We start from the raw sequence: 25176 nt of genomic DNA on the forward strand, positions 1-25176 counted from the left end.
TATCTATGGGGACGGCTCAACAAGAATTTGTTTACATTGGATTTGAAGACTACCATGTTGTATTCATCTGGGAAGCAGGCCAGCAGAACAGTGTTCCACAGGCTAAAGAAGCTGAGAAAGAAGCTTTGTTCATGGAATCTGCATTTAGATTTAGGTACAGATAGGGAATGGAGGAAATTATATATAGTGGTTGTAGCTAGTTAAGTGTTTTTTCTATGGAAGTTTGGCAAGGAGGTACCATAGATTGGAGTTCAGGAGCACTTGCCATGAAAATAGCGATAGAGCAGAGAGGTTTGTGACATCTCTTCTGTGGGAAGGAGGTTGCAGGGAAGAGAAAAGTGCATCACCTACTAGGTTTCAAATATGGTTTTGAACTTTATCAAGGCAGGATAGGGTGCGTCGAGCAGCTCCTGCTCAGATGTGGCAACATTACTCCGTTTTGATCAAAGTTCGTTTAATGTCAATCATAATATATTGTTGTTGTTTTTTTTAATTTTCCTCTAGTGTTGGGACGATTCCTAAATTTTTTCTGATTCCAGGAAAATGTTGATTAACAATTCCGATACCAAGTATGATTCCAATTCCGATTCCCATGGGATTGTTGTTTTGAAATATACCATTTTATAATTGAAAGTTTTTGTGTAGCAAAATAAATTGGTACAGAGAAAAAGAGGAAATACAATTAAGGGAATTTCGAAAACGATTTGATTTTTTTCATAAAATTTCTTTCATTGAAGATAAAAGTCAAAACAAATATTTTTAAACCATGAATTAAACATGCCCCATGAAATTAATAATCAATTTCAGGAGTTATTTTATATATTAAAAAATATGAAGAAAAAGGGCGGACATACATGAATGCTACCCCTGTAGCGAAATACGCATCAGTTCCGATATTGTACATTGTTCGACTGAGGGAGAAGTTATTATTTTTACAAGGAAAGAATTTTTGCAGGTGTGACCTAGTTTTATTTGTTTTTATTTTGGCTTGAAATTTGCGCACGATTTTTGTTATTATGATTTTATGTTTTTTTTTTGTTTTTGTTTTGCGTTGTTGTTTTTTTGGGGGATGGATATTTTTTTTTTTTTGCCGGAGTTTATGTAATTATTAACAGGAAAATTGGTGAAAGTCAAAATGGAATCCGTGCTATTTTTAAATGTTATTTTCAAGTTTAATTATGTTCATGAGACTATAAACCATTCACAAAATTTTGTGGATCCGCTTACTAGTATTTGCACCAACAATACTGAAGCCTACTGATCTCGTATTAAAAGAGGACTGAAATTCATATCGTGATCAGTAGGAGAAATGAAATGGTCTCATGTCAATGAGGTCATGTATAGAGAGGCTTATAACATGAAAAGTGAAAAAATATTAGATAATTTTGAAACATTTTTAGAGCATGTTCATGAAAAATATTGTAATTAAAAAAATCTCAATTAGCTTTGGGGAAAAAACATGTTTTGAATAATTGAAATTTTTATTTTTTATTTTTGAATAAAAAATAATTATTAAAACAAAAACAGTCGCGTTCTCATCGAGTAGTTTTAATTTTATTCAAAAAAATAAAAGGTACTAATGCACTTATTGAGCCATGTTGAAATAATGACATTATTTAGAAAGCCATTCTTAACATGGGGACGGGAGGGTGTTGTGTACCTATTCTGTACTTTCACCTTACAATTTAATAAGAACAGAAAACTTTAATTAAACTTGAAAATACTATTTAAAAATAGCGTGAATCAATAAGTGCACTATCACCAAATAACATTTCACTGTGTTTCGATCTACGACATTCCATGATAGGTACGTACACGCTAAAGCTTTTTGTTTATTTTCGTTTATCGCCACAAGTGTTAATTTTGACTTTCACCAATTTTCCTTTAAAAAACAATTAGAAACTCTTCAAACATTGGGCGAGGTACTTAAACGATTAAAAAAAAACAAAAAAACAAAAAAAACGGTAACATAAGTGCATAAGCACCAAATTTTTTTTGTTTTGTTTTGCTTTCATTTTGTTTGTTTGTTTGTTTGTTTGTTGAATTCAGCAAAAAATTAAAAATAACAAAAGAATAGAAAAACAATAAGAAAATGGTATCGTAAAACTTTAATTAAACTTGAAAATAATATTTAAAAATAGTGTGGATTCCATTTTGGCTTTCACCAATTTTTCTGTTAATAATTACATAAACTCTGGCAAAAAAAAATAAATAAATAAAAAAAAAAAGAGAAACAGATAAAATCATAACAAAAATCGGTGAAGCTTAGATAAGTAGGTTCCGCAGACGAGCCTCATTCTGACATTTGGAAAATTTAAGTTAACAACCGGTGAAGCTACCAAAAAGTAATCCTTTTGAATGAAGATGGATATAAACAATATTTTTAAAATTAATTTCTTAATTTTACTTTAAAACAAAATGTAAACATATATAAATAAAATATGTTAGAAAATAATTTCTTAATTTTAAATAAAAATTGATTGTAAAGAATTAAAAAAAAAACAATTATTGAAAAATGTTGCAAAATGTTTACATAGCTGGTTCTTTGGGATAATAGGGGCGCCTGAAACCCCCCTCCCAAAACAAAATTATTTTAAAGCACTTTTTTTTTCTTTTTAATTTTAAAACACAAGTATTGGCTAGTAAACTTAGAACGACAAGTGCGCATGGCAGAAATTCTTCATGGTTTAAATGTATTGTAATGCTTTTATGATGATCGAAAAACGTTTTTCAGCTGCCATATTACTTCCTATTTACTTGCGTCAGCTCGAGAGCAGAGTTAGACACAAGGTCGGTTTTTAATGTAGAAAAGCATTTATTACTAAAAGCAAGTTAAGCTAAAAGTAAAAAAAAAATTTTTTTTCAATTCAAAGAAAGAAAAAATTCAAAGAAATTTCCAAATTAAGATAAATAAAAATTACCTTTAAAGTAGTTAATAAAATTCTTGTACATCATATCAAAAATGTTATGAAAAGTTCTATGACGTTTTTATCATAAATTTTTGAGAGCATTAATCTCACTTCAAGCAAACAGTTCAACTTAAAAATATAAGAGAATCGTAATGAAAGAAACATAGATCTAAGGTATTTTTTAACGATGCAATTCTGATTCCAATTCCCCCCAAAATATACGATTCTTAAAATTAATGATTTTGATTAATCGTCCCACCACTATTTTCTTCTAATCAAAATTCTTCTCATTTTATATAAATTAAAGCACCGATTTATGAATTATTTTGTCAAAATATCAGTTTGTTTTAAGACAGGCTAATATTGTGCCACCCCTCAAAAATTAGTAAAAATAAAATTCTTTCAAGTATAAAAATGCATAATATTATATATTATAAATCTAATAGAAAAATATGAATCTTTTTCACAATAAATTTCAAAGTCTATTTTATTTATGTTTTGATTTGATGAGTTTGTTATTTGGATTTTTGTTTTCAGAATGTTCACGTGGTACATTTGGCATTGGATGTTCACAAACCTGTCATTGTAAATACCAACAATATTGCAGTAAAACAGATGGAAAATGTACTCATTATGGGTGTGAAGCAGGATACAGCGGATATAACTGTCAAACTGGTAAGGAAATTTAGTAAAATATATATTTAATTAAGACCTATAAAAGTTATTGGATGTGAAATTACAGAAAGTACATCAACTGTAGATCTTGCAGGATAGAAACCATATTGCATGTCACTGACTAGGTTATTTTGGAAAAATCATTGAATATGACATTGATCTTATAGTGATTTTAGTCTCATACTTCTTATCTGGTTGGATGATTAGCCACATGACAAATAGATTGAATTTCATTTCCAAAGGTGATGTTGAATTGGCTTTTTGATTACGACTATGCGTACATAACACCTGAAGAAGTGCTACGCTTTTGCTTATTTAATAGCTTAATTGTTGACAGAGTTTGGCTTGAGGGTCAGCTGTGACCCCATATATAAGTTAGTTTGGCTTAATTTTAATACAGAAACCTTTCATGTAAAATTTGTATGAGTATAATTGCTCTAATCTTTTGTGAATGTCAAAAGAAAATTTATCTAAAGAGTGAAGCTTCATTATTAAAATGAATAAATATATTTAAAGATAAAATTGGGTGTCATTCTTTTTTGTATGCATAAATACACAAAATATTTGAGAAAGGTTAGAATGAAATCAATAACTCATATTCAAATCAAGTTAGAATTATTAACTTATACAACAACATCATTAGCTATGGCTATTCCCCCTTCCCATAAGGTGTTTGTTATTTTTTGCTGCAGCAAAGGAGAATAGATGTCATTTTTTATCAAGTCAAAGCTGGAACAAAAGCAGTTCTATTTAATACTAAGAACCAGGTTTTTAAAACTTTGCTCTCTTCACTTCAAAATAATTTCAACTTTCTTATCCATGAGTTTTATTGAAAATAAAAATAAAAACCTGAGTGTAAGAGGAAAGTGAGAAATAAAAGAAATGGTTATCTGTAAGATTGAGAAACTTTCCTCTCCATTCAAGATAATGCAGTAAAGAAAAATTATTTGATGAAAAAGTGATAAACAAATAGAAGCCAAAGAGGGTGGGGGAGCAGAACAATTAAGTGGTTAACTTTTTTATCATTTTATTGGTTTTGTCAGTGATTGTTTTCAGTTGTCTTTTGTCACATATTTATCAACCTTATTCATGGTGGTAAACATGGTTGCAAAACATATTTGAGAAAGTCCCTCAAAATCAAAGCTTTGCTTGCTAAATTAAAAATAAACATTAAAGTAGCAAATGATCTCAAACAAGTGATCAAATGTTGACTTTACACTTTTGAAAAGTTGATCAGCAAATGTAGTTTTTTAATGAACAACCTTCTGTAAATGTGTATAAAAATCAGGACAATACAGAAATACAAGCCTGATTTTTAGTTCAAGTGATTTTGACAATGGACAAGTTTGATCAAACTTTTATTTCAGAATTTGTTGGGTTCGAATTAGCACTGTCAGTAATTGCGCATTGATAGAACAAATGGAATTCATACATACTTTTTGTTTAAACTTCCCACAGATTTTTCCCTATAGCCAGTATGATGAATTATCAACCTGAATTACTGCGGCTTTGTTAGATTTTACTTAGTATTTGTGTGTTATTGTATGTAAATATGATTTATTTTTAAGTTTTATAGACAACTCAAATTTAAACTCAGAACAGTGCAATCAAAATTAGTGATTTTTGTTTTGTTTTTTTTTCTTCGAAGCAGAAACTAACATCTGGATTGTTTTGTTAAGACTTTAAAACTCTCTCATAGACATTTCTCTATTAAGATTGAGTTATCTCCCTTAAATGGATTGAGAAGTTAGTATGGTGTAGTGGTTACAGGCACCTTATTCAAGTTCTGTTGGGATGACTGTTTCTTTAACTTTAGCTGGCATCCTTGGAGAAATATGACATTTCACATCAACTGTGAAGTGAGATGTCATTATGCTAACAACAACAGTTAAAACAAATATGTGTACTCAATTTCTTTTTACAGACAAAACTGTTTTTCACGAGAATGTTCTCATATATTTTGAACTTTCATTCATTACCAACATTTAATTTTCATTGTCTGTGTTAATTCCCCTGTAAATCGATTGAGTTATTTCCCTTTATATAATAAAACAACATGGAGCAGGAGATGATTGTCAAACTAGGAAGCAAATTTACTGAACTTTACGATTTCAACTTTTATGAATGTGTCCGTATAATTGATATGCAAAATCAATTGCTTTATTGCCTTCGGTGATGATGTTTCTCTTTGATGGAAGGAGGCTAATGGCTTTCCATAAATAAGCTAACACAATGCACATTTTTTGTCAGGTGAGCAAACAACAGCTGAAAGATGCTGCTAGCAAATTTATTCTTGATAACTGAAGTCATTGGTTTATGTTTTCTTTTCAGAATGTCCATATGGTAAATTTGGCAGTGGATGTAATTACGACTGTCATTGTGAAGACAACACAAAATGTAATAAAACAAATGGGCAATGCAGTGATGGGAAATGTGCAGCAGGATACAAGGGAGATAACTGCCGACAAGGTAAGAAAATTTATTGAATAAAGAATAATTGAAATGTGTAACAAAATATTGTGAAGTAAAAATAATTAAAAAGTAAATTTCATTCAAATTTTGGTTATAGTCAGCTAATGTACTTCCTAACTTCTGGCATAGCTGCTACTGGAATTGATGACAAATCATTTCCTTTACTTTTATTATTTTTCAGTATTTCTATTCTAGAGCAATTTATTGAAATAAAATATAAATAAGATATTATTGAAAAATATGCAATAGAAATTGACAAAATTATACACATAAACATAACAGTTAGTCTTTATTTGCACTTTTAATAACAGAATAAAAAAAATGGAAGTTTTTATCTTATTAGAAATTTTAAATAAATATGTTTATGAACTTATAAAAATGTTGTTTTTTTTAATTTAAAAAATAAAAGTTGTTCATTTGAATTTATACATTAAATATATGTTTACCTATATATTGTTATAGCGTGATGAGCAATTCACCACCGGAACTTTTTATCGAAAGAACGTTATCACCGGTCACTGGTTGTGAGAGCCTTCCTTGGGCGGGAACACTTAAAACGTAGCATGCTGTCTCTGTAAATATTCTCAATAAACTTCTCTATTTCTTTATTACTTCAGAACCTCTTTATCCATTTATTTCCCTGGTGGAATACCTTTCTTGAATATCCTTTTATTACGGCCACCCACTGCAGGATAATTCAACTGGCGACGAAGATGAGATACGAACTGTAAATTCATCTAAAAAAAAAACAAAAAAACACGTGGTAACCGACCGAGAACATTCTGAAAATTGTTGTTCACAAAGTTCACTTTTAATTGAAGAAAAAGCTTCTGAGAAAGTGAAAGACTGGTGTCTGCCACAAATTTACGCAAGTAAAAAATAATTTTTATATTATTGACGTGTTAAACTCCGTTTTTCTCTTTTTAAACTCCCAAAGAGTTGACGTTATATAACGTGTGTGTGTAAATTGTGACTTTCTTCATGAGAGATATTTTTATGTGTTTTTTGTATTTTGTTAATACGATAAAAAACCAAGAAATGAACAATACTGAGGGATCTGTGTTTATTTAATAAAGAAAATTTTTAAAAGAAGCTTATGTGTGTCTGCTGAAGTAGACGAAAAAAGAGTATCTTGAAATTTTGTCAAGTGTTATTTTAACAGTGATTTAACAGAGCGGAAACCATATTGTGTGTCACTAAGAAGGTTATTCCTGCTGAGGTGGTTGACAATTTCTCTATTTAATATGGATTCCAGCAACTTACTCATGACACACAGGAGACTTATTGGTCTTTACTGAGAGGGAGATGACTTATCACCTGAATTCTTAAATACAGGGCAAACTGATGAGATCTTCCAGGGAGTCGGAAAGCACTTCTCCTTAAGGCAGCGCTTAAACAGTTTCGTAAGTATGGGAGCAAGTTCTGGTTGAAGCTTTTTTAACACTATAATTGGTATGCCGTCTAAGGAGGGTGCATCCAGGTTTTTTTCAGCTGAAGGTATAGCGAACTCGCTTTCAGAAAAAGGTGACACTTTTCCAGCCTATTATTGTAGGTTTGAAACGATATTTACAAAACGATGTGAGAAGTGGTCGGATGAGGAAAAAATAACACTATTACTCCAAAAAATGGGCACAGAAGAAAATACTAAATTCACGAATTTGATATTGCCTAAAAAGCCGGAAGAGATCTCTTTTTCTGAAACGGTGAAAATTTTGTGTGTTATATTCGGTGAAAGAGATAGTCTTTTTCATACACGGTATAGGTGTTTAAATATGTCAAAAGACGAAACTGATGACATTGTCACATATGCGGGCAAAGTCAACGCCCAGTGTGAACTGTTTAAATGAAAGGATTTATCAGTGGACATGTTTAAGTGCTACATATTTGTCCAGGGACTGACAGCACCGAAGGACAAGGATTTAAGGTCAAGGATATTATCAATCATGGAGCAAGACCCGGAAATGAACTTGCAAAAAGTGAGAGAAGAATGTCAAAAGTTGATAAATGTAAAAAGGGACACTACGAGGATAGAGGGAAAAGTCACATCCCAAGTCCAGATAGTAAAACAGAAGACATTTCCAAAAGACAAAGGGAAAAGTTTTGAATGTTGGAGTTGTGCGGGTCCGCACTTAAGAAAAAACTGCCTTTATAAAGACCAACATTGTACCAAATGTGGCCTAGTGGGACACCGGACATCCCACTGCCGAACTAAGCAAGACAAAAGATGGAAATGGAAGCCAAAAGTAAATGTGGTCTTGTCCAAAGAAGAAATAAAACAAGGAGGGAAACGGAAATTCGTTCACACACAAATAAATGGTCACTCAGTGAGGCTACTTTTAGACACAGGTAGCGACATATCAATTATCGACGAAGTGACCGGGAAGAGAATTGGTGGTCCAAAACAGAGAAAAACACAAAAAATTGCAAAAGGTGTTTCCGGAGAGCGATTAAAATTCATGGGAGAATTTAATTGCAGTTTTTCTCTTGGATCGAAAACTTTTTCCTCAAACCTTTCAGTTGTTCCAGGAATAAATTCTTGCCTTTTTGGAATTGATTGGATTGTTTTGTTTGATTTATGGGAGCTACCCATAAATTCAGTTTGCAATAATGTAAGAGCGTTGGAAAAGAAAAATTCCAAACAAAATGGCCATTTTCTGGCAGTGTTAAAAAGTGAATTCCCCAAAGTTTTTTCAGAGGGATTAGGAGTGTGCACCAAAACTGAAGTAAATTTGGAATTAAAACAGAATGTAAAACCTGTTTTTAGACCAAAAAGAAATGTGCCTTTTTCTTCAAAAGAAGATATTGAAATTGAACTAAAAAGACTACAGAAGAATGGTGTTGAAAGTTGACTATTCTGAGTGGGCGAGCCCCACTGTGTATGTTAAAAAGAAGAATAAGAAGATTCGTGTATGTGCCGATTTTTCTACAGGCCTTAATGACTGTCTGATGGATCATAGTTATCCACTTCCATCTCCTGAAGACATTTTTACAAAGCTGAATGGAGGTAGAATTTTCTCCAAAATCGACTTATCGGAAGCTTACCTTCAGGTAAAAGTCAGTGAAGAATGTTCTAAGTATTTGCGTATCAATACCCATCTAGGACTTTTCCGACTAAAAAGACTTCCTTTTGGATTAAAAGTGGCCCCAGCACTATTTCAGCAAATAATGGATACGATGCTTGCTGATTTAGATGTTGCAATCGCATATTTGGATGACATCCTTGTCAAAAGTAAAAATGTACAGGAACATAAGGAACACATCACAGCAGTTTTCCAAAGAATTGAGGAATTTGGTTTCAAGTTAAGTGCCGAAAAATTTGAATTCTTTTTAAAACAGATAAAATATCTTGGTCAAATTATCGACAGCCAAGGCAGAAGACCGGATCCTCAGAGAACAGAAGCAATCGAGAGGATGCCAGCACCCAATAATGTTGCCCAGTTACAATCTTTTTGGGGTTTAGCTCAATATTATGCTATTTATATTCCAAGCATGCATAAGTTGAGAGCACCATTGAATGATTTGTTAAAAAAAGGACAAAGGTGGATTTGGTCAAAAGAATGCCAAAATGCGTTTGAAGATATTAAGAAATGCCTGCTATCAGATTTAGCTCTAGCACATTTTGATCCACAGAAAGAATTGATTATTGCATCAGATGCAAGTGACTATGGAGTAGGAGCAGTTCTTCTCCATAAACTTGACGATGGATCAACAAAGCCAATAGCCCATGCATCCAGATCACTTTTGCCGGCTGAAAGAAACTATTCTCAAATTGAAAAAGAAAGCTTGGCGATTATTTATGCCATTAAAAAATTCCATAGATTTATTTATGGAAGGATGTTTACTTTGCAAACTGACCACAACCCCTTATTGACTATTTTTGGCTCTAAAAAGGCATACCTACGCACACTGCGAACAGACTCCAACGATGGAGCATAATTCTACTAAATTATAACTTTAAAATGGAGTATATTTCATCCAAAAATATCGGACATGCAGATGGACTGTCCAAGCTCATCCAAAAGTGTGCTGAACCTTTGGAAGACACAGTAATAGCTGCATTGACAGAGGAAAAAGAACTCTCCGGATTACTGTGCAACACAATCAGAGAGTTACCAGTGACTCTAGACGAAATAAATAAGGCAGCAGAAAAGGATGATTATATTGTGAAAATGAAAAAGTTGGTGCAACTAAATGGAAAATCAAAGAAAGATCCTAAAATTTTACCATTTTCCATTGGTGCTCACACCTTGATATACGCAGACAGAGTCGTCATACCGACTACGCTTCAGAGAAGAATTTTAAATACATCACGACTACATAATGACACTAGTATGGCAAAGTAAACTTATTAAATAGTGCGTTAAGTAAAATGCCCTAAAATAGGCAAAACCTGCAAGGTCCGCGTACATAAGAATTTTCAATTTTTGCAATGTTTTAATTTTCTCTTTATTTAAGGTCATCCAGGCATGTCGAGAATGAAAGCTTTAAATGCGTGGATATACGTATTGGCCTAGGATGGACCAGGGCATTGAAAAACTCGTAAGAGAGTGTCAAGGGTGTCAGCTAGCAGCAAAGGCACCACCTGTGCAGATACAACCGTGGCCAAAGACTGATACACCGTGGACTCGGTTACATATCGATTATGAAGGTCCTTTAAATGGACATTATTTCTTAGTGGTCGCCGACAGTTTCACAAAATGGCCAGAAGTGTTTAAATACAAACACCCTACTTCGATGAGTACAATAGATGCACTAAGAGTTCTCTTCAGTCGTTTTGGAGTGCCTAAAACTATTGTCAGCGACAACGGCACCCAATTTACCAGCAAAGAATTTGAAGAATTCTGCAAGGCTCTAGCCATTGAACATTTAACAACGGCAATCTACCACCCAAGTCAAATGGCCTAGCAGAGAGGTTCGTCGATACATTCAAAAGAGCCTTGAAGAAAAACCAAGGCATGGACACTGACGAGAAGAGTCTTGAACAATTTTTATCGGTGTACAGGATAACTCCGAACCCAAACACTGATACCGGTTCGTCATCAGCTGAACTGATGTTTGCACGGAAAATCAGATCTGTATTTGACAGAATTTTACCAAGTGCAACCAGAGTAACAACAACAAAAGAAAATTTTCCAACAAGGTTTTACAAACCTGGTGACAGAATATTCTTTCTGAATTACAGGAGTGGAAAAAACTTTTGGGAGGAGGGGATTATCATGAAAAGAATCGGACACATGCTATATTCTGTAAGAAGTAATAAATTCGACTGACGCAGGCATATAAATCAGCTAAGACCTCGACACACTGATGACTACAAACAGGCAGAAGAAAATGACCTGCCCCTAGAGGTTTTGTATGATTCTTTTGATATTCCCCAACCCTTAACAGAACTTACTCTAGATTTGAGAGTTCCAGCTTCTCCACCAACTCCACCCACTCAAACGATATTGAGGAGAAAAAGTACAAGGGTGAAAAGAAAAGTTAACTGGCTGAGCCCCAAGCCAAAAAGCAAACGATATTAAGCCAAATTCTCTTGGGAGAAATTGTCTTAGGGGGAGGTGTTATGGCGAGATGAGCAATTCACCGCTGGAACTTTTTATCGAAAGAACGTTATCACCGGTCACAGGTTGTGAGAGCCTTCTCTGGGCGGGAACACTTAAAAACGTAACATGCTGTCTCTGTAAATATTCTCAATAAACTTCTCTATTTCTTTATTACTTCAGAACCTCTTTATCCATTTATTTCCCTGGTGGAATACCTTTCTTGAATATCCTTTTATTACGGCCACCCGCCGCAGGATATATCATATATATATATATATATATATATATATATATATATATATATATAAATTCGTATTCCTGTCTGTCTGTTTGATTACAAAAGGTCCATTACTTTACTATTTCATTCATTCCTATATATATAGTATGATTCTTTCAAAATATATGATTAAGAGGTGATCTCATTTGCATATTACATGAAGGAAAATCGATTTTACTAAATAGCTGTATATTAGTTACTGTTTATGTGAGAGAATTGTTATAAGTGTTCTATTTAAGATTGCTATTTAAAGTTGATTTATATTTCCCGATGATTGTACAACAAATGCCAACAGCCTACTCAGGAATGCTGATCATGCTGTGATAATGGTAGAAATCACCCTAAATTCTCGCCCTAAAACTGAAGGCCCACTGCTCTAAACAACGAGGTATTACAAAAAGGCTGATTGCGAAGCCATCAGGGAACTCATCAGAGATGCCCCATGGCAAAATATCTTTTCTCTTCCAGCGGAACAGTGTGCAAATGAGACCACTGAATGGTTCAAAACTGCAATTGAAGCACATGTTCCCACACAGAAATTCTATAGCAAGCCCCACTCTTCCCAATAGTTTACTTCTACTTGTGCAACTGCAGATTTAATCGGCAAAAGTCCAGTTCCAACAGAAGTATATAGAAGCTAGAAGTAATTGTAAGAGAGTAATAATGACAACTAAGACAGATTACACTGAAACCACCAGAAAATGCATCGAAGCACAGAAATTAGGAACCCGTGATTTTTGGAAAATCTACAACAATGTAGTAAATAATGGGCAATCAAGGATTCTCCCACTATCAAACAAGCATGAGGTTGCTTGCACAGCAATCGACAAGGCCAATCTGCTTGCCAGTCGGTTTGCCTCCAACTCCACACTGGACCTGGCACACCACTCCCTCCCCGACTTTCCTTTTGCGGACAGACGCCACACTAGACGATTTGAAAATCACCCCTTTTCAGGTACATGGTATCATAGAAAACCTAGACACTTCAAAAGCATGTGGACCTGATCTTATCCTGACTATGCTATTAAAAATTGCTCCGCTGAGGTTGTTCCAGTTCTCTCCAAACTTTACAACAAAAGCCTTAATGAAACTTGCTTTCCCAATTGCTGGAAAACCGCTTCTGTGGTACCAGTCTTTAAAAATTCTGGTGAAAGAACTGACCCATTAAATTATTGCCCCATTAGCCTCCTCCCACTTTTCACCAAAATATTTGAGTCCTTAGTTAATCAAGCCCTAGTCCAGCACCTAACGGCTGCTAAACTCCTGACTGACAAACAATATGGATTTAGGCAAGCCCGTTCCACAGCAGATATCTTAACTGTAATCTCTGAATGTATATACCATTCACTGGACAAAACTTACCGCTTAGATATAAATAAGTCACTTGTACCATTCCCCTCTTTCCCCCCCCTTTTTTTTTAAATGGAGAGTAGATAATACAGTGAATGTGTTATCGGCAGCTCCAGTAACTCTCGCTTCTCCTTTTTTGTCCCTCAGTCCTCATTCAATGAGTGATTTTTCTGACAAAGGGTGAAGAAAAAGCTGCTTAAAGGTCGGTAGTACTTGGTGAACAGTAGTCTGAGATGTCGGAAATTTTTCTGTCTCTATGTCTGTCCTTGTGGCCATGTCACTAGTAAGGGTGCTGGAGGTAAACGTTTTGTCTGGACTGACATTATCCGCCTGATAGTCAAGGACCCGAACCTTGGATTAACCACTAAGGAGGCTGCCCTATCAGCAGGCGCAAAGTACTGGGACTGCTGTATTGCCATTTGGTGAGTGGATGTGGACCATGTAGTAGTCTCTGGTGGGGCCTCTCGATCCCATACTAGTGGGTAATTGTTACGGCTTTACCTTTTTGTGTGCTACAAAAAAAAAAAATTTCCTGTCTTTTTCTCTCCTACTTTCCCTCTCTGTACTGCTCTAACCAAATATGCCGATCTCTTCCACAAATCCCAAAACCTCAACATGAAATATCTCCAGAAAAAAAACTCGAATAAAGCTAGAACCCCATCTTCCAACGTAGACCCCTACTACCAGGTCTCCTTTTCCAACATCAGGGGTCTATGTTCCAACCTTCCAGAGGTTGAAACCCAATTACAGGAGACGAAACCGAACATATTATTTCTAAGCGAAACTGGAATAGGGCCGACCACTTCCCTAGATGAGTTCATAATTAACGGATACTATAATTTAACAGCTAAATCTGACCCCAAAGATCGCCATGGGCATGGAATATGTGCCTACATTAAAGATGGCTTCCCGTGTGGCAGGGATATCTCTAGAGAAGATCCTAACTTACCCTATATGTGCTTCCGGGTTGCACTTGCTAGCACCACTGCATTTATATTTGCCCTCTATCGGCCCCACAACAGCGGAGTTACTATCTTTAAGAGCATATCTGAGAAAATAGACCACATCCTGTCTGCACATCCCTCAGCTAACATCCACATCTGTGGTGACTTCAACGTCCATAACGTGGAATGGCTTACCCATTCAAATAAGATAGACGATGAGGGGAGGTTTTGTCATGATTTTGCCATTGCTTATGACCTCACTCAGATTGTTCACGAACCCACCCGTGTGCCCGATACACCCGGTCAATATGCAAGCCTCCTCGACCTTTTTCTCTCAACTTCCCCTGAGCTATGTTCATGTTCCGTTCATTCTCCTCTAGGATCCTCCAACCACTCCGTTGTATCAGTTAAGATAAAAACGAAATGTAATAAGTCCCCAGACGTACCCCTCCACCGTACTGTATACCGATACTCTAAGGCTGACTGGGATAGCTTCCGTACATTCATATCTGATTTACCTCTGCACTCCATGTTTAAAAAGGAAGTGTCCTCTATAGTATCAGATCTGACCGAATGGTTAATTGTAGGCATAGACCAATTCATACCATCTAAAAAATTCCAACAAAAACCTAACAGCCAGCTATGGTTCTCCCCAGAATGTGCTGCTGCTATCGCGCACAGAAATCACTTTTTCCATAGCTACCAACGTAATAGATGCACTGAGACTAAAGCTGCTTTCAGGACTGCCAGCAACCACTGTAAAAGAGTAATAAAAAAATGCAAGAGAGCTATATGCCCAGTCTGTTAAATCCAAGGTAGCTGATCAGCGGCTTGGTTCCCACCAGTTTTGGCAAATAACAAATAGGATCTTGAACAGAAGTGTGCGTTCTATCCCAACCATTATCAATGGACCAGAGGTCATCTCGTCAGCGTCAGACAAGGCCAAACTATTTGCAAAGAACTTTGCAGCTAATTCTACCCTATGCGACAAAGGCCAGCAACTCCCCATATTTCCTCCTATAACACAGAACAAGCTAGGTAACATACAAATATCCGTGCATGAGGTCACCAAGCTAATCAGGAACCTTGATTCCAGTAAAGCAACTGGCCCTGACGGCATACCAATTATAGTGTTAAAAAAGCTTCAACCAGAACTTGCTCCCATACTTACGAAACTGTTTAAGCGCTGCCTTAAGGAGAAGTGCTTTCCAATCCCCTGGAAGATCTCATCAGTTTGCCCTGTATTTAAGAATTCAGGTGATAAGTCATCTCCCTCTCAGTACAGACCAATAAGTCTCCTATGTGTCATGAGTAAGTTGCTGGAATCCATATTAAATAGAGAAATTGTCAACCACCTCAGCAGGAATAACCTTCTTAGTGGCACACAATATGGTTTCCGCTCTGCAAGATCTACCGCAGATGTGCTGACGGTTATATCTCACAGGATTAGTGAATCTCTTGACAAAGGCTCCCTTTCTTGGGCAATTGCTCTTGACATATCAAAAGCCTTCGACAAAGTATGGCATAAGGGTCTACTTCACAAGATTTCCAGCTACGGTATAACTGGAAATGTTTTCTCAATCATTAAATCATTTCTCTCCGATAGGCTCATAAGAGTAGTGGTCGATGGACAAAAGTCAGAGGCCTGCAGTATTAATGCTGGAGTCCCTCAGAGGTCAATCCTGGGCCCAACTCTCTTCCTGATCTACATCAATGACCTCCCTAAACACATACTTAAATCATTCTATGACATCTATGCTGATTACACGACCATCTACGGCAACACATCAAAGGCTGTAAATGACAAAGTTCTCTCTGATTCTCTCTCCTCTGATCTCGAGCACGTGGTTCAGTGGGGGAAGACGTGGCTAGTTACCTTTAATGCATCTAAAACCAAACTCCTATCCTTACATCATCAACGCTCTGATCCCCATCTGGCATCAATTGGGATGGATGGCTCTCGTCTGAGAGAGGTCCCGTGTCTTGACAAGCTTCTGGGTTTGACCTTTATTCCTGATCTGAAATGGAACACGTACATCAAGTCTGTTGCCAAGGTCGCTGGAAAGATGGTGGGATCCTTCTACCGCTCCAGAAGATATCTCACTACTGATGCAATTCTCTATCTATATAAAAGTCAAGTACGTCCAAGGATGGAATACTGCTGCCATATCTGGGCAGGAGCTGCTAAAAACAGCCTATCCTGCCTTGACACAGTACAAAATAGACTTCGTGGCTTAGTGGGGGATGCCCTTTTCTCTACCCTGCAACCTCTCTCCCACAGAAGAGACGTTGCGAGCCTATCCTTGTTTTATCGTTATTTCCATGGCAGGTGCTCGTCTGAACTCAAATCTCTTGTCCCCCCTCGCCAATCTTTCACGAAAACCACCCGTCTAGTCGAATCCACTGTGAAAAATTTCCCCCACTCTTTATCTGTGCCTAAATCAAAACGTGAATTCCATGAACAAAGCTTCTTTCTTAGAACTGCACGCCTGTGGAACTCTGTTCCGCCTGCCTGCTTCCCACCTGACTACAACTTGGATGTCTTCAAGTCCAACGTTAACAAATTCCTAATGAACCGCCCCCTTAATTAAACACTTCATCAAATCTTCACACTAACATAATGTATTGCAATAACCCTTATCCCTGAGTGGCTTCCGGGCCTTGATAAGTGGTGACCACTGTGTAAAAAAAAAAAAAAAAAAAAAAAAATGTAATTAAATCCTTCTTAAATAAGAGAAAAATCCAAGTTGTCCTCGGCGGTCGTACATCTAAACAATATGATATAAATACGGGAGTACCTCAGGGGTCTATCCTTGGACCTTTATTATTCCTGATATTCATAAATTACCTCCCTGATAAAATTGTGTCTCAGATTGGTATATTTGCTGATGACACCACTCTCTATAAAAGGCACGAGGGGAAAACATATGAACACCTATCAAAGGAAATGGCAGAAACACAAGAGGATGACCTCCAATCTGTAATGGAATAGGGATAAAAATGGATGATCACATTCAATGCTGCCAAGACTAAGCTTGTTTCCTTCAATAACTACAAGAAACCTTCTCTATCACCAAAAGCAATGGCTAAGAACACATTACCTGAAAGTACTTCCTTTAAACTCCTTGGCCTAATGTTTACAGGGAACATGAAGAGATACACTGAGAACATTGCCAAGGCTGCTGCAAAGAAGGTGAGCTCTCTGTACCATGCTAGAAAACTACTTACGCCTGAAAGTATCCTGTACCTCTATAAGGCTACCACTTGCCCATGTATGGAGTACTGTTGTCACATTTGGGCTGCTGGATCTGCTGCTTGTCTCTCACTCTTGGACAGGGTTCAAAAGAGAGTCACCAACCTGATAGGTCCTGAACTGTCATCTAGGCTTCAGCCTCTGTCCCATCGACAAAATGTTGCATCCCTCTGCCTAATCTACAAGTACTTTAATGGTGAATGCTCTGACGAACTACAAGCACTTGTACCTCCTTGATGTGAATACCCCCGAGAAACCCAACAAGCAGCTAAATCCCACTCCTTCACAGTAGATATCCCTACGTGTAAGAAAGCTTTCTACTTCAATAGTTTCTTCCCCAGAACTGCAAGACTTTGGAACTCTCTTCCGGGATTCTGCTTTCCCAACTGTACTTATATGCAGAAGTTTTTTTTTTTTTTTTTTTTTTTTTTTTTTTACATAGGCATTACCACATTATCAAGGCCCAGAGGCCACTCAAGGATAAGGGTTAAAGAGTGTACAGTAGAAATTAGACAATATAGTAATCATTAGTTATGAAAATTTGGTAAATTTGATAACTTATATGGAACGGCTCATCAAGAACTTATTTACTTTAGACTTGAACACAACCATATTGTAGTCAGCCGGAAAGCAGGAAAACGGAAGACAATTCCACAGGCGTGCAGTTCTAAGAAAGAAGCTTTGTTCATGGAATCTACGTTTAGGTTTAGGCACAGATAAAGAGTGGGGGAAATTATTGATAGTGTTTACAGCTAGACGAGTGTTTCTTGTGAAAGTTTGGCGAGGGGGGACCATAGATTGAAGCTCAGTCGAACACTTTCCATGAAAATAACGATACATCAGAGACAAACTCGCAACATCTCTTCTGTGAGATAGAAGTTGCAAGGAGGAGAAAAGGACATCTCCTACGAGGCTACGAAGTCTATTTTGAACTCTATCAAGGCAGGACAAGTCCTTTCTAGCAGCTCCTGCCCAGATGTGGCAACAGTATTCCATCCTTGGACGTACCTGGCTCTTATATAGATAGAGAATAGCATTAGCAGTGAGATATCTACCGGATCGATAGAAAGATCCCACCATTTTTCCAGCGGCCTTGGCAACAGATTTGATGTACGTGTTCCATTTAAGATCAGGAGTAATGGTCAAGCCCAGAAGCTTGTCAAAACTTGAGGCCTCCTGAAGACGAGAGCCATTCATTTCAATTGATGCCAAATGTGGATTAGAATGTTGATGATGTAAAGAGAGAAGCTTGGTTTTAGATGCATTAAAAGTAACCAGCCACTCCTTTCCCCATTGTACTACGTGCTCAAGATCAGAGGAGAGAGAATTGGAGAGAACTTGGTCGTTTACTATCTTAGATGTGGTACCATAAATGGTAGTGTCGTCAGCATAAATGTCTACAAATGATGTTCAAGTGTAATGTGAACAAACATCTTGCTTCTCATCTCCCTTCATAATGCCCTTGCAACTTATATCTCCGATAGTAACCCCCTACTTCAAAGTGGCATTGAGCCTTGTTTGGGGTGAAAATTGACTAAAAAAAAAAAAAAAAAAATTTCATAATATATTTAATTAAATTTATTTTGAAATATTATTACCAACATCAATTTTTTTAGAAAATGGTTTTAAATTATTTCCCCTGTTGTCTTATCTTTTATTATATGTTTCAAACGTCGGATTGTGTGTTTGTGTGTGTGTTCATATATCCACTAAAACTTTCCTTGGTTGCATTGGATCAGGTCGAAACTGATACCATCTGAAAGAGCAAGCCCTCCAGCGCATTGTATCTGAGAATTAGAAAAACAGATTGTCTGTGGTGCGGCTGATGGACCATTTCTTTCCAGGGGGTGGGGGGGGTCACTTTTCTCGATATCATTTTTTGCAAGTTATGTAAGCATTTATGTTTATAAACGTTGTATTTCAGGATCATAACGTCATAAGTCGTCATAGTACGGTTGACAAAAGCATTTGCCACTTACCCTTTTTTTCTTCTTTCACTCTTTCACGTTTCAGGTTTCAGCTTGCCTACACGGATAATTTATTTATTTTTACGGTCGCATGAGCACTCGCTGTTATTTTTATTGAAACAAAAATTGTTTTGATTCATTCTTTTGGTTGGGAGATCAAGGTTGTCACTTACTTCCTCCATTCTTTTCTGAGAGGGTTGCTCAATATCCCTTTGTATAGCAGCTCTGTCCAAACCGAATTTCATGTCCACCCGAGTAACACAGGGTATCCATGTTAGTGAAAGTATAAAAATAAAATTATCGAAATCAAAATAAAAAAAATTCAAACATAAAAAAAACGTATCCAATACATAATATCCCACAAGTAGTTTAAAAAGATTTTAAATGTATTTTCAATAATAAAAAAAATGAGCACAAAAAATTGTTTTCAATAATTTAAAAAAAAAAATAGAACTAATTTCAATAATTCTTAATTAAAATAAAATGGAAAAAACTTTTCATGATTATGAAATTAAAAAAAATAAAATAAAAAAAAAACATAATAATAAGAGTATATGCCCAGGAGAGATATAGGCATGAGAGAAAAAAGCAAAAGAACTTCTAGTAGCAGTCACGCTGGAAGTTAGGAAGTATGTTAACTGACTATAACCCAAATTTTCAAATAATTTGAATGAAGAAAATATTTTTAAAATTTAGTGAAAGATTATGTTAATGGTTAATAATCAAATATTGAAATCAAACTTTTAAAAAATAAATACTTATATTCAACTATGAATTATTTTAATGAATAGATGAGCACTGGTTTTAGAAAAGCTAATTAATTAAAATATCGATTTAAATTAATTACTTAGAAATATCCAGGTTAAAAACTTTAAGGTAGAAGAATTTTGCTTGATTATTTAAACATTTTGGTAAATTACCTGATATCTCCAGATTATTTTACTCTTGGATCCAAGTTTGTCAAAATCAAATAAATTTTTATGGTATTCACTGCGTTTTCCTTCGTATAATTTATGACACATTTCTTGTCATGTCTCTTGAAATAATTACTTATTTACTTATTGTAGCCATTTGTTAATATTTATTTTTATTAAATTTTAATTGAAGAAATAGTATTTTTCTCTTCTTGCAATCCACCAATTAAATATATGTAAAAATTAATACATTTGTTGTGATGTACAGAGAAGCAGATGTTCATCCTGTGATGTTCAAATCGAAAGTGATTCAAATGGTTCGTACACATGTGGATAGATGCAGAATTTCTGGTAAAAGCAATAAGTATAAAAACGTTTATAATTTAAGTCAATCAAAAGTGGCTCTGCTTATATATAAATTTGTGTGTGAATTTGTTATGAATATAAAAAGGTGACAAAATGTAGAAATTAGGCAGTAGGATATAAAAAATTAAATTAATATTAAAACCTAATGTTAATCTTTTTTCTTCACACTTCTTCACATCAATGCAACATATAAAACATTGCTATATTCAATATGCCGTGTTCATTTACCCGAAACTGCGAATAAAATATAAAAATCTCGTAATTTCTCTGTTAAAAGTGGGTTATTTATTTTCTTTATGGATTATACTTCCAAAATAAACTATTAAAGTTGTTTTAAAATTAATAGAAATATATATATTTTTTTAAACGGTAATGAATTTTCCGAACTCAATATTTTTCAATTTTTAAACTTTAAAAATCTATCAAAATTTTTCTATTTATTCTATTTTTACGATATTTTCAGGGTCAATGTGAAATTTTATGTTCTTTCCAATAAACTGAATATAATATTTTAGACAAACGTTTTTTTTTAATTCACGCCCCCCCCATTTTCAAGTTTCTATTAAAAAGTAAATAATTAATTTACTCACTGAAAAGTAAATAATTAATTTACTCACAAATTGAAGAGAAAAGGTCAATAAATAATATATTCAAATTTAAAACAAAAAACAGAACTGTTTTTTAGAAATTTACCTGTAAAGTCCGAAGTTTAAAACCTTTTTAAAAAAAAAACACGTTGTTTTTTTTTTGTTTGTTTTTTTTTAATGAAACCTTGGTTCTTGCTCCTTTAATTGAAAAAAAAAATATTAAGGCTTGAATTACATTTTTCGAGGAGTTATAAGCTTGGAAAGATGGGGTGGAATTATTCACTATTTTCACGAAATTTCTGACACACCTACGTGAACACCCCCGGCAAACCCGACAGGCTGCTAAATCCCACCCCCACACTGTAGAGATACCTAGATGTAAAAGATCTTTCTACTCCATTAGTTTCTTCCCCAGAACCGCTAGACTTTGGAATTCCATTCCAGGTCTCTGCTTCCCCAACTTTACTGACGTGCAGAAGTTCAAGTTCAATGTGAACCGACATCTTGCTGCCCAAATCCCTACATAGTACCTCAGTAGTTGTTGCCCCTGATAGTAGCCCCCTACACCAAAGTGGCAATGTGCGTTGTTTGGGGTGAAAATGTAATAAAAAAAAGAAAAATTTTGTCAGTAGTTGTGCATAGAAAAAGTGTAACTTATGTGTAACCTTTATAGGATGAAACTTTAAAACTCATTCCACTGTTATGTCTTAATTTGTCAGTTTGTGTTTATCCATTGCGCACCTGGATTGTATTACCTTTTGTCAGTAGTTGTGCATAGAAAAAGTGTAACTTATGTGTAACCTTTATAGGATGAGGAAAATTGGAAGCTATTTCCACCCAGACTGACTGAGAAAGTGAATTTTTTTTGCAGAATATTATGTTATACGGAATCTCCACCAAACTCAGGAAAATCAGATCATATGGTATCACTGGACGAACACTTAACATAAGTAAATCTTAAGTAAGAGAAGAATCCAAGTTGTCCTCAACAGTTGCTCATCTGTATACATTCTCTTATATACTTTTTACACACAAACTGGTTATCATTTCACAACGGATTAGTAATTCCACTGCACTTCTTGTGTCCCTAATGCTTACCAGTACCACAAAAAAAAAAATTGAATTGCACCCCTTTTCTACAACTGGTGTTACCAGATCAGGCTGTCTGAAGATATTGGCTTCCTGACTTAATGAGCAGTGGCTGAATGATCAATCCAGCTGGGACAAAGGTAACTGACAGGAATAATAAAAATATACAGAAAACCTATACTTGGGTGGGTATAACCACATATTATGAATCCTGCCCACGTTTGAGTATACCAGCCACGTAGACCTGTAGGACCAAAGCAAACAGGATTTTTCTCCTTCCATAAAGGGCTCCGAGATGGATGGGAAGCATGACTGATAAACCTTCTAACCTTATTATGAATAAAAAAAAAAGCTAATAGACCACATGTAGAGTCTGAGATGGACTTGGACAATGACAATGCAAATAAAGCCTTTCCACACCTCATAGTGCAAGAAGTTACTTCTGATGAACCACTATCACCCTTCCTTATCCAAAAATCCATATCAAGTAAAATAATCCCTCAAAATATTAAAAAATTAAGAAATGTCACAATATTAGTAGAAGTATTGACAAGTTGTCTTCTTTCTCTGAAATCAATAACGCATCACTTAAACATCTTCAATGAAATATGGTTCAAGGAAAAACTACCCATTAAGAAGTTATCAGGATCCCCATCCTCATTCCTAAGTCAAAGAGAGAGAGAGTACAACTCCACAAAATTTTAAATGTATAGCATTGACAAGTTATCTTTGCAAAACTTTTGAAAGAATGTTAAATAGAAGACTAAACTGGTACTTGGAAACCAACGGCTTAATTACCAACATGCAAAGTGGTTTTAGAAACAAACGAGGAACACAAGGAGTTCCACGAGTTTATATTTTGTCAGTCATTCCATTCAATATAAAATCTTTAATATTGTAAAATGTTTAAATGAGATAAATGGCTCATATGTAGATGACTTTGTAACCTGCTATAGATTCAAATATATTCATACCTTAGAACGTCAATTACAGATGTGCATAAACAAACTAACACAGTGGGCCATAGAAAATGGCTTTAAATTTTGATTATGTCCATCTAAAGCATTCCTGCTGCCTTTGTAAAAATTTCTCATTCTTTTGGGATAGCCTCTTTTCATCTGATTTGTTTTACCCATGGCCTTTAACATTTCTGTAAGAAAACTGGAAGTTCTTCCAGCCTTAATGTTCTTATAGCTTCTTGTACCATTTCTACCTCAATTTTTATAGCTGCACCAGATACCACTTCTGAAACTTCTAGATTGTCTCAATTCCATGAAAACTCTATAGTCAACAATCTTTCATAATAGCATTTCCAAGAATACTTTTTTCTGTTTATTTTTTACTAAGAAACCATTTTTGATGTTCCAACAATATCCATATTCGTCTTTGCCAATTATTTAACCATTTTGAAGACTTTATTCTTTGTTGGACTAGATTAATACATAATAAGATGGCTTTCCCTTTTCCTAAAAAAAAAGTGTTTGCAACCAACTTGTCCACAACAAGAACAAATTTCATCTTTTTCTGTATTCCTATCAGCATATCCATTTTTTCCATGCACACTCTCAACATCACCAGGAGTCTTTCCAACATGACCATTCAAATCTCCTACGACAAGTATGTCCTTCTCATCAACCTTATAAGTTACTGCAATAAGCCTGTCATATTCACTCAAGCCACATTATGGTGCATAAACATATGACAATTCTCTCGCCAATCATTATGGTTTGATCGCTTACATGATTACCTTCAATCACTTTAACTATCCATCTCTATCTAATAAAAATACTAACACGTTTTTTCCTTTTCATTTCCAATTCAATATAGCTTATATTTTGCATTCTTTCTCACAATAATTCTAGCAGATGCATCTCTTTAAGTATATTGGGCATAACATGGGTCAATACATCTTTTCACATAAAATTCAACAATCTCTCTATTTCTTTTTTTTTTCTTTTTTTTTTTTTTTTTTTTGAAATCTCAGCCTGTTTTTAAGACAGACTAATACAGGGTGACCCAAAAAGAATAGAGGACATTCAATTGTTTTTCTGAGCATTTTACAGTGAACAGAGAAAAAAAGGCCAAATACCCTAGTGTTTTGATGTGATGTTTTGAATATAATAAACTAGTTTTGACCAAAGTTTCATTTCATTCGGACAAAACACTAAGAAACGGGGCCTAATTAGAGTTGGGGCCCGTTTTTTTTTGGTCACCCTGGATTGTCCCTTTCTAAAAGTCAGAACAAATCAAATTCTTTTAATAATAAAAAATATATTATAATAATATATATATATTATAAATATAATATAAAAATATGAATCTTTTTCACATTAATAATGTTTTAAACTTCGTTTTATTTATGTTTCGATTTGATGAGTTTGTTATTTTGATTCTTTTCAGCATGCCCATATGGTAAGTTTGGCATTGGATGTTTGAAGACATGTCATTGTCAAAACAAACGCCATTGCAATAAAACAGATGGAAGATGTACTCGTTATGGATGTGAAGCAGGATACATGGGATATAATTGTCAAACTGGTAAGAAAATTTAACAAAAAATACATTTAATTAAAACTCATAAAAATCATTGGATGTGACATTGATCTTATAAGGATTATTTCCTAGTTCACTTGTTATGTGGTCACATGATCATCACATAACATAACAGATAACTTGTTATTTCTTTATTACACATCTAAATTGGGCAAAATCCATTGAAAGCGTACGGTGGTTATATGAGAAAATAAAGCTGTGTATGCATTATAAATGTTTCTTTTCTGTGTCTTATGTTATACATTAGTACATTAGGGGTCATTTTGAGTTAAAAGTT

General features: G+C 35.0%; 1 protein-coding gene across 1 annotated transcript in view; it reads left to right on the top strand.

Annotated features, from left to right (window-relative positions):
* The window catches only part of LOC145248742 (uncharacterized), a 146379-nt gene that overhangs the window by 92545 nt on the left and 28658 nt on the right, over positions 1–25176 (top strand). The window contains exons 3-5 of the mRNA XM_080110388.1: positions 3447–3584; positions 5916–6053; positions 24747–24884. Coding sequence (XP_079966514.1) covers positions 3447–3584; positions 5916–6053; positions 24747–24884 — 414 coding nt within the window. The remainder of the gene's footprint in view (positions 1–3446; positions 3585–5915; positions 6054–24746; positions 24885–25176) is intronic.

Source organism: Euprymna scolopes, chromosome 27, assembly GCF_053919585.1.
Source record: "Euprymna scolopes isolate OS-2025 chromosome 27, ASM5391958v1, whole genome shotgun sequence".
Taxonomy (NCBI): Eukaryota; Metazoa; Mollusca; class Cephalopoda; order Sepiida; family Sepiolidae; genus Euprymna; species Euprymna scolopes.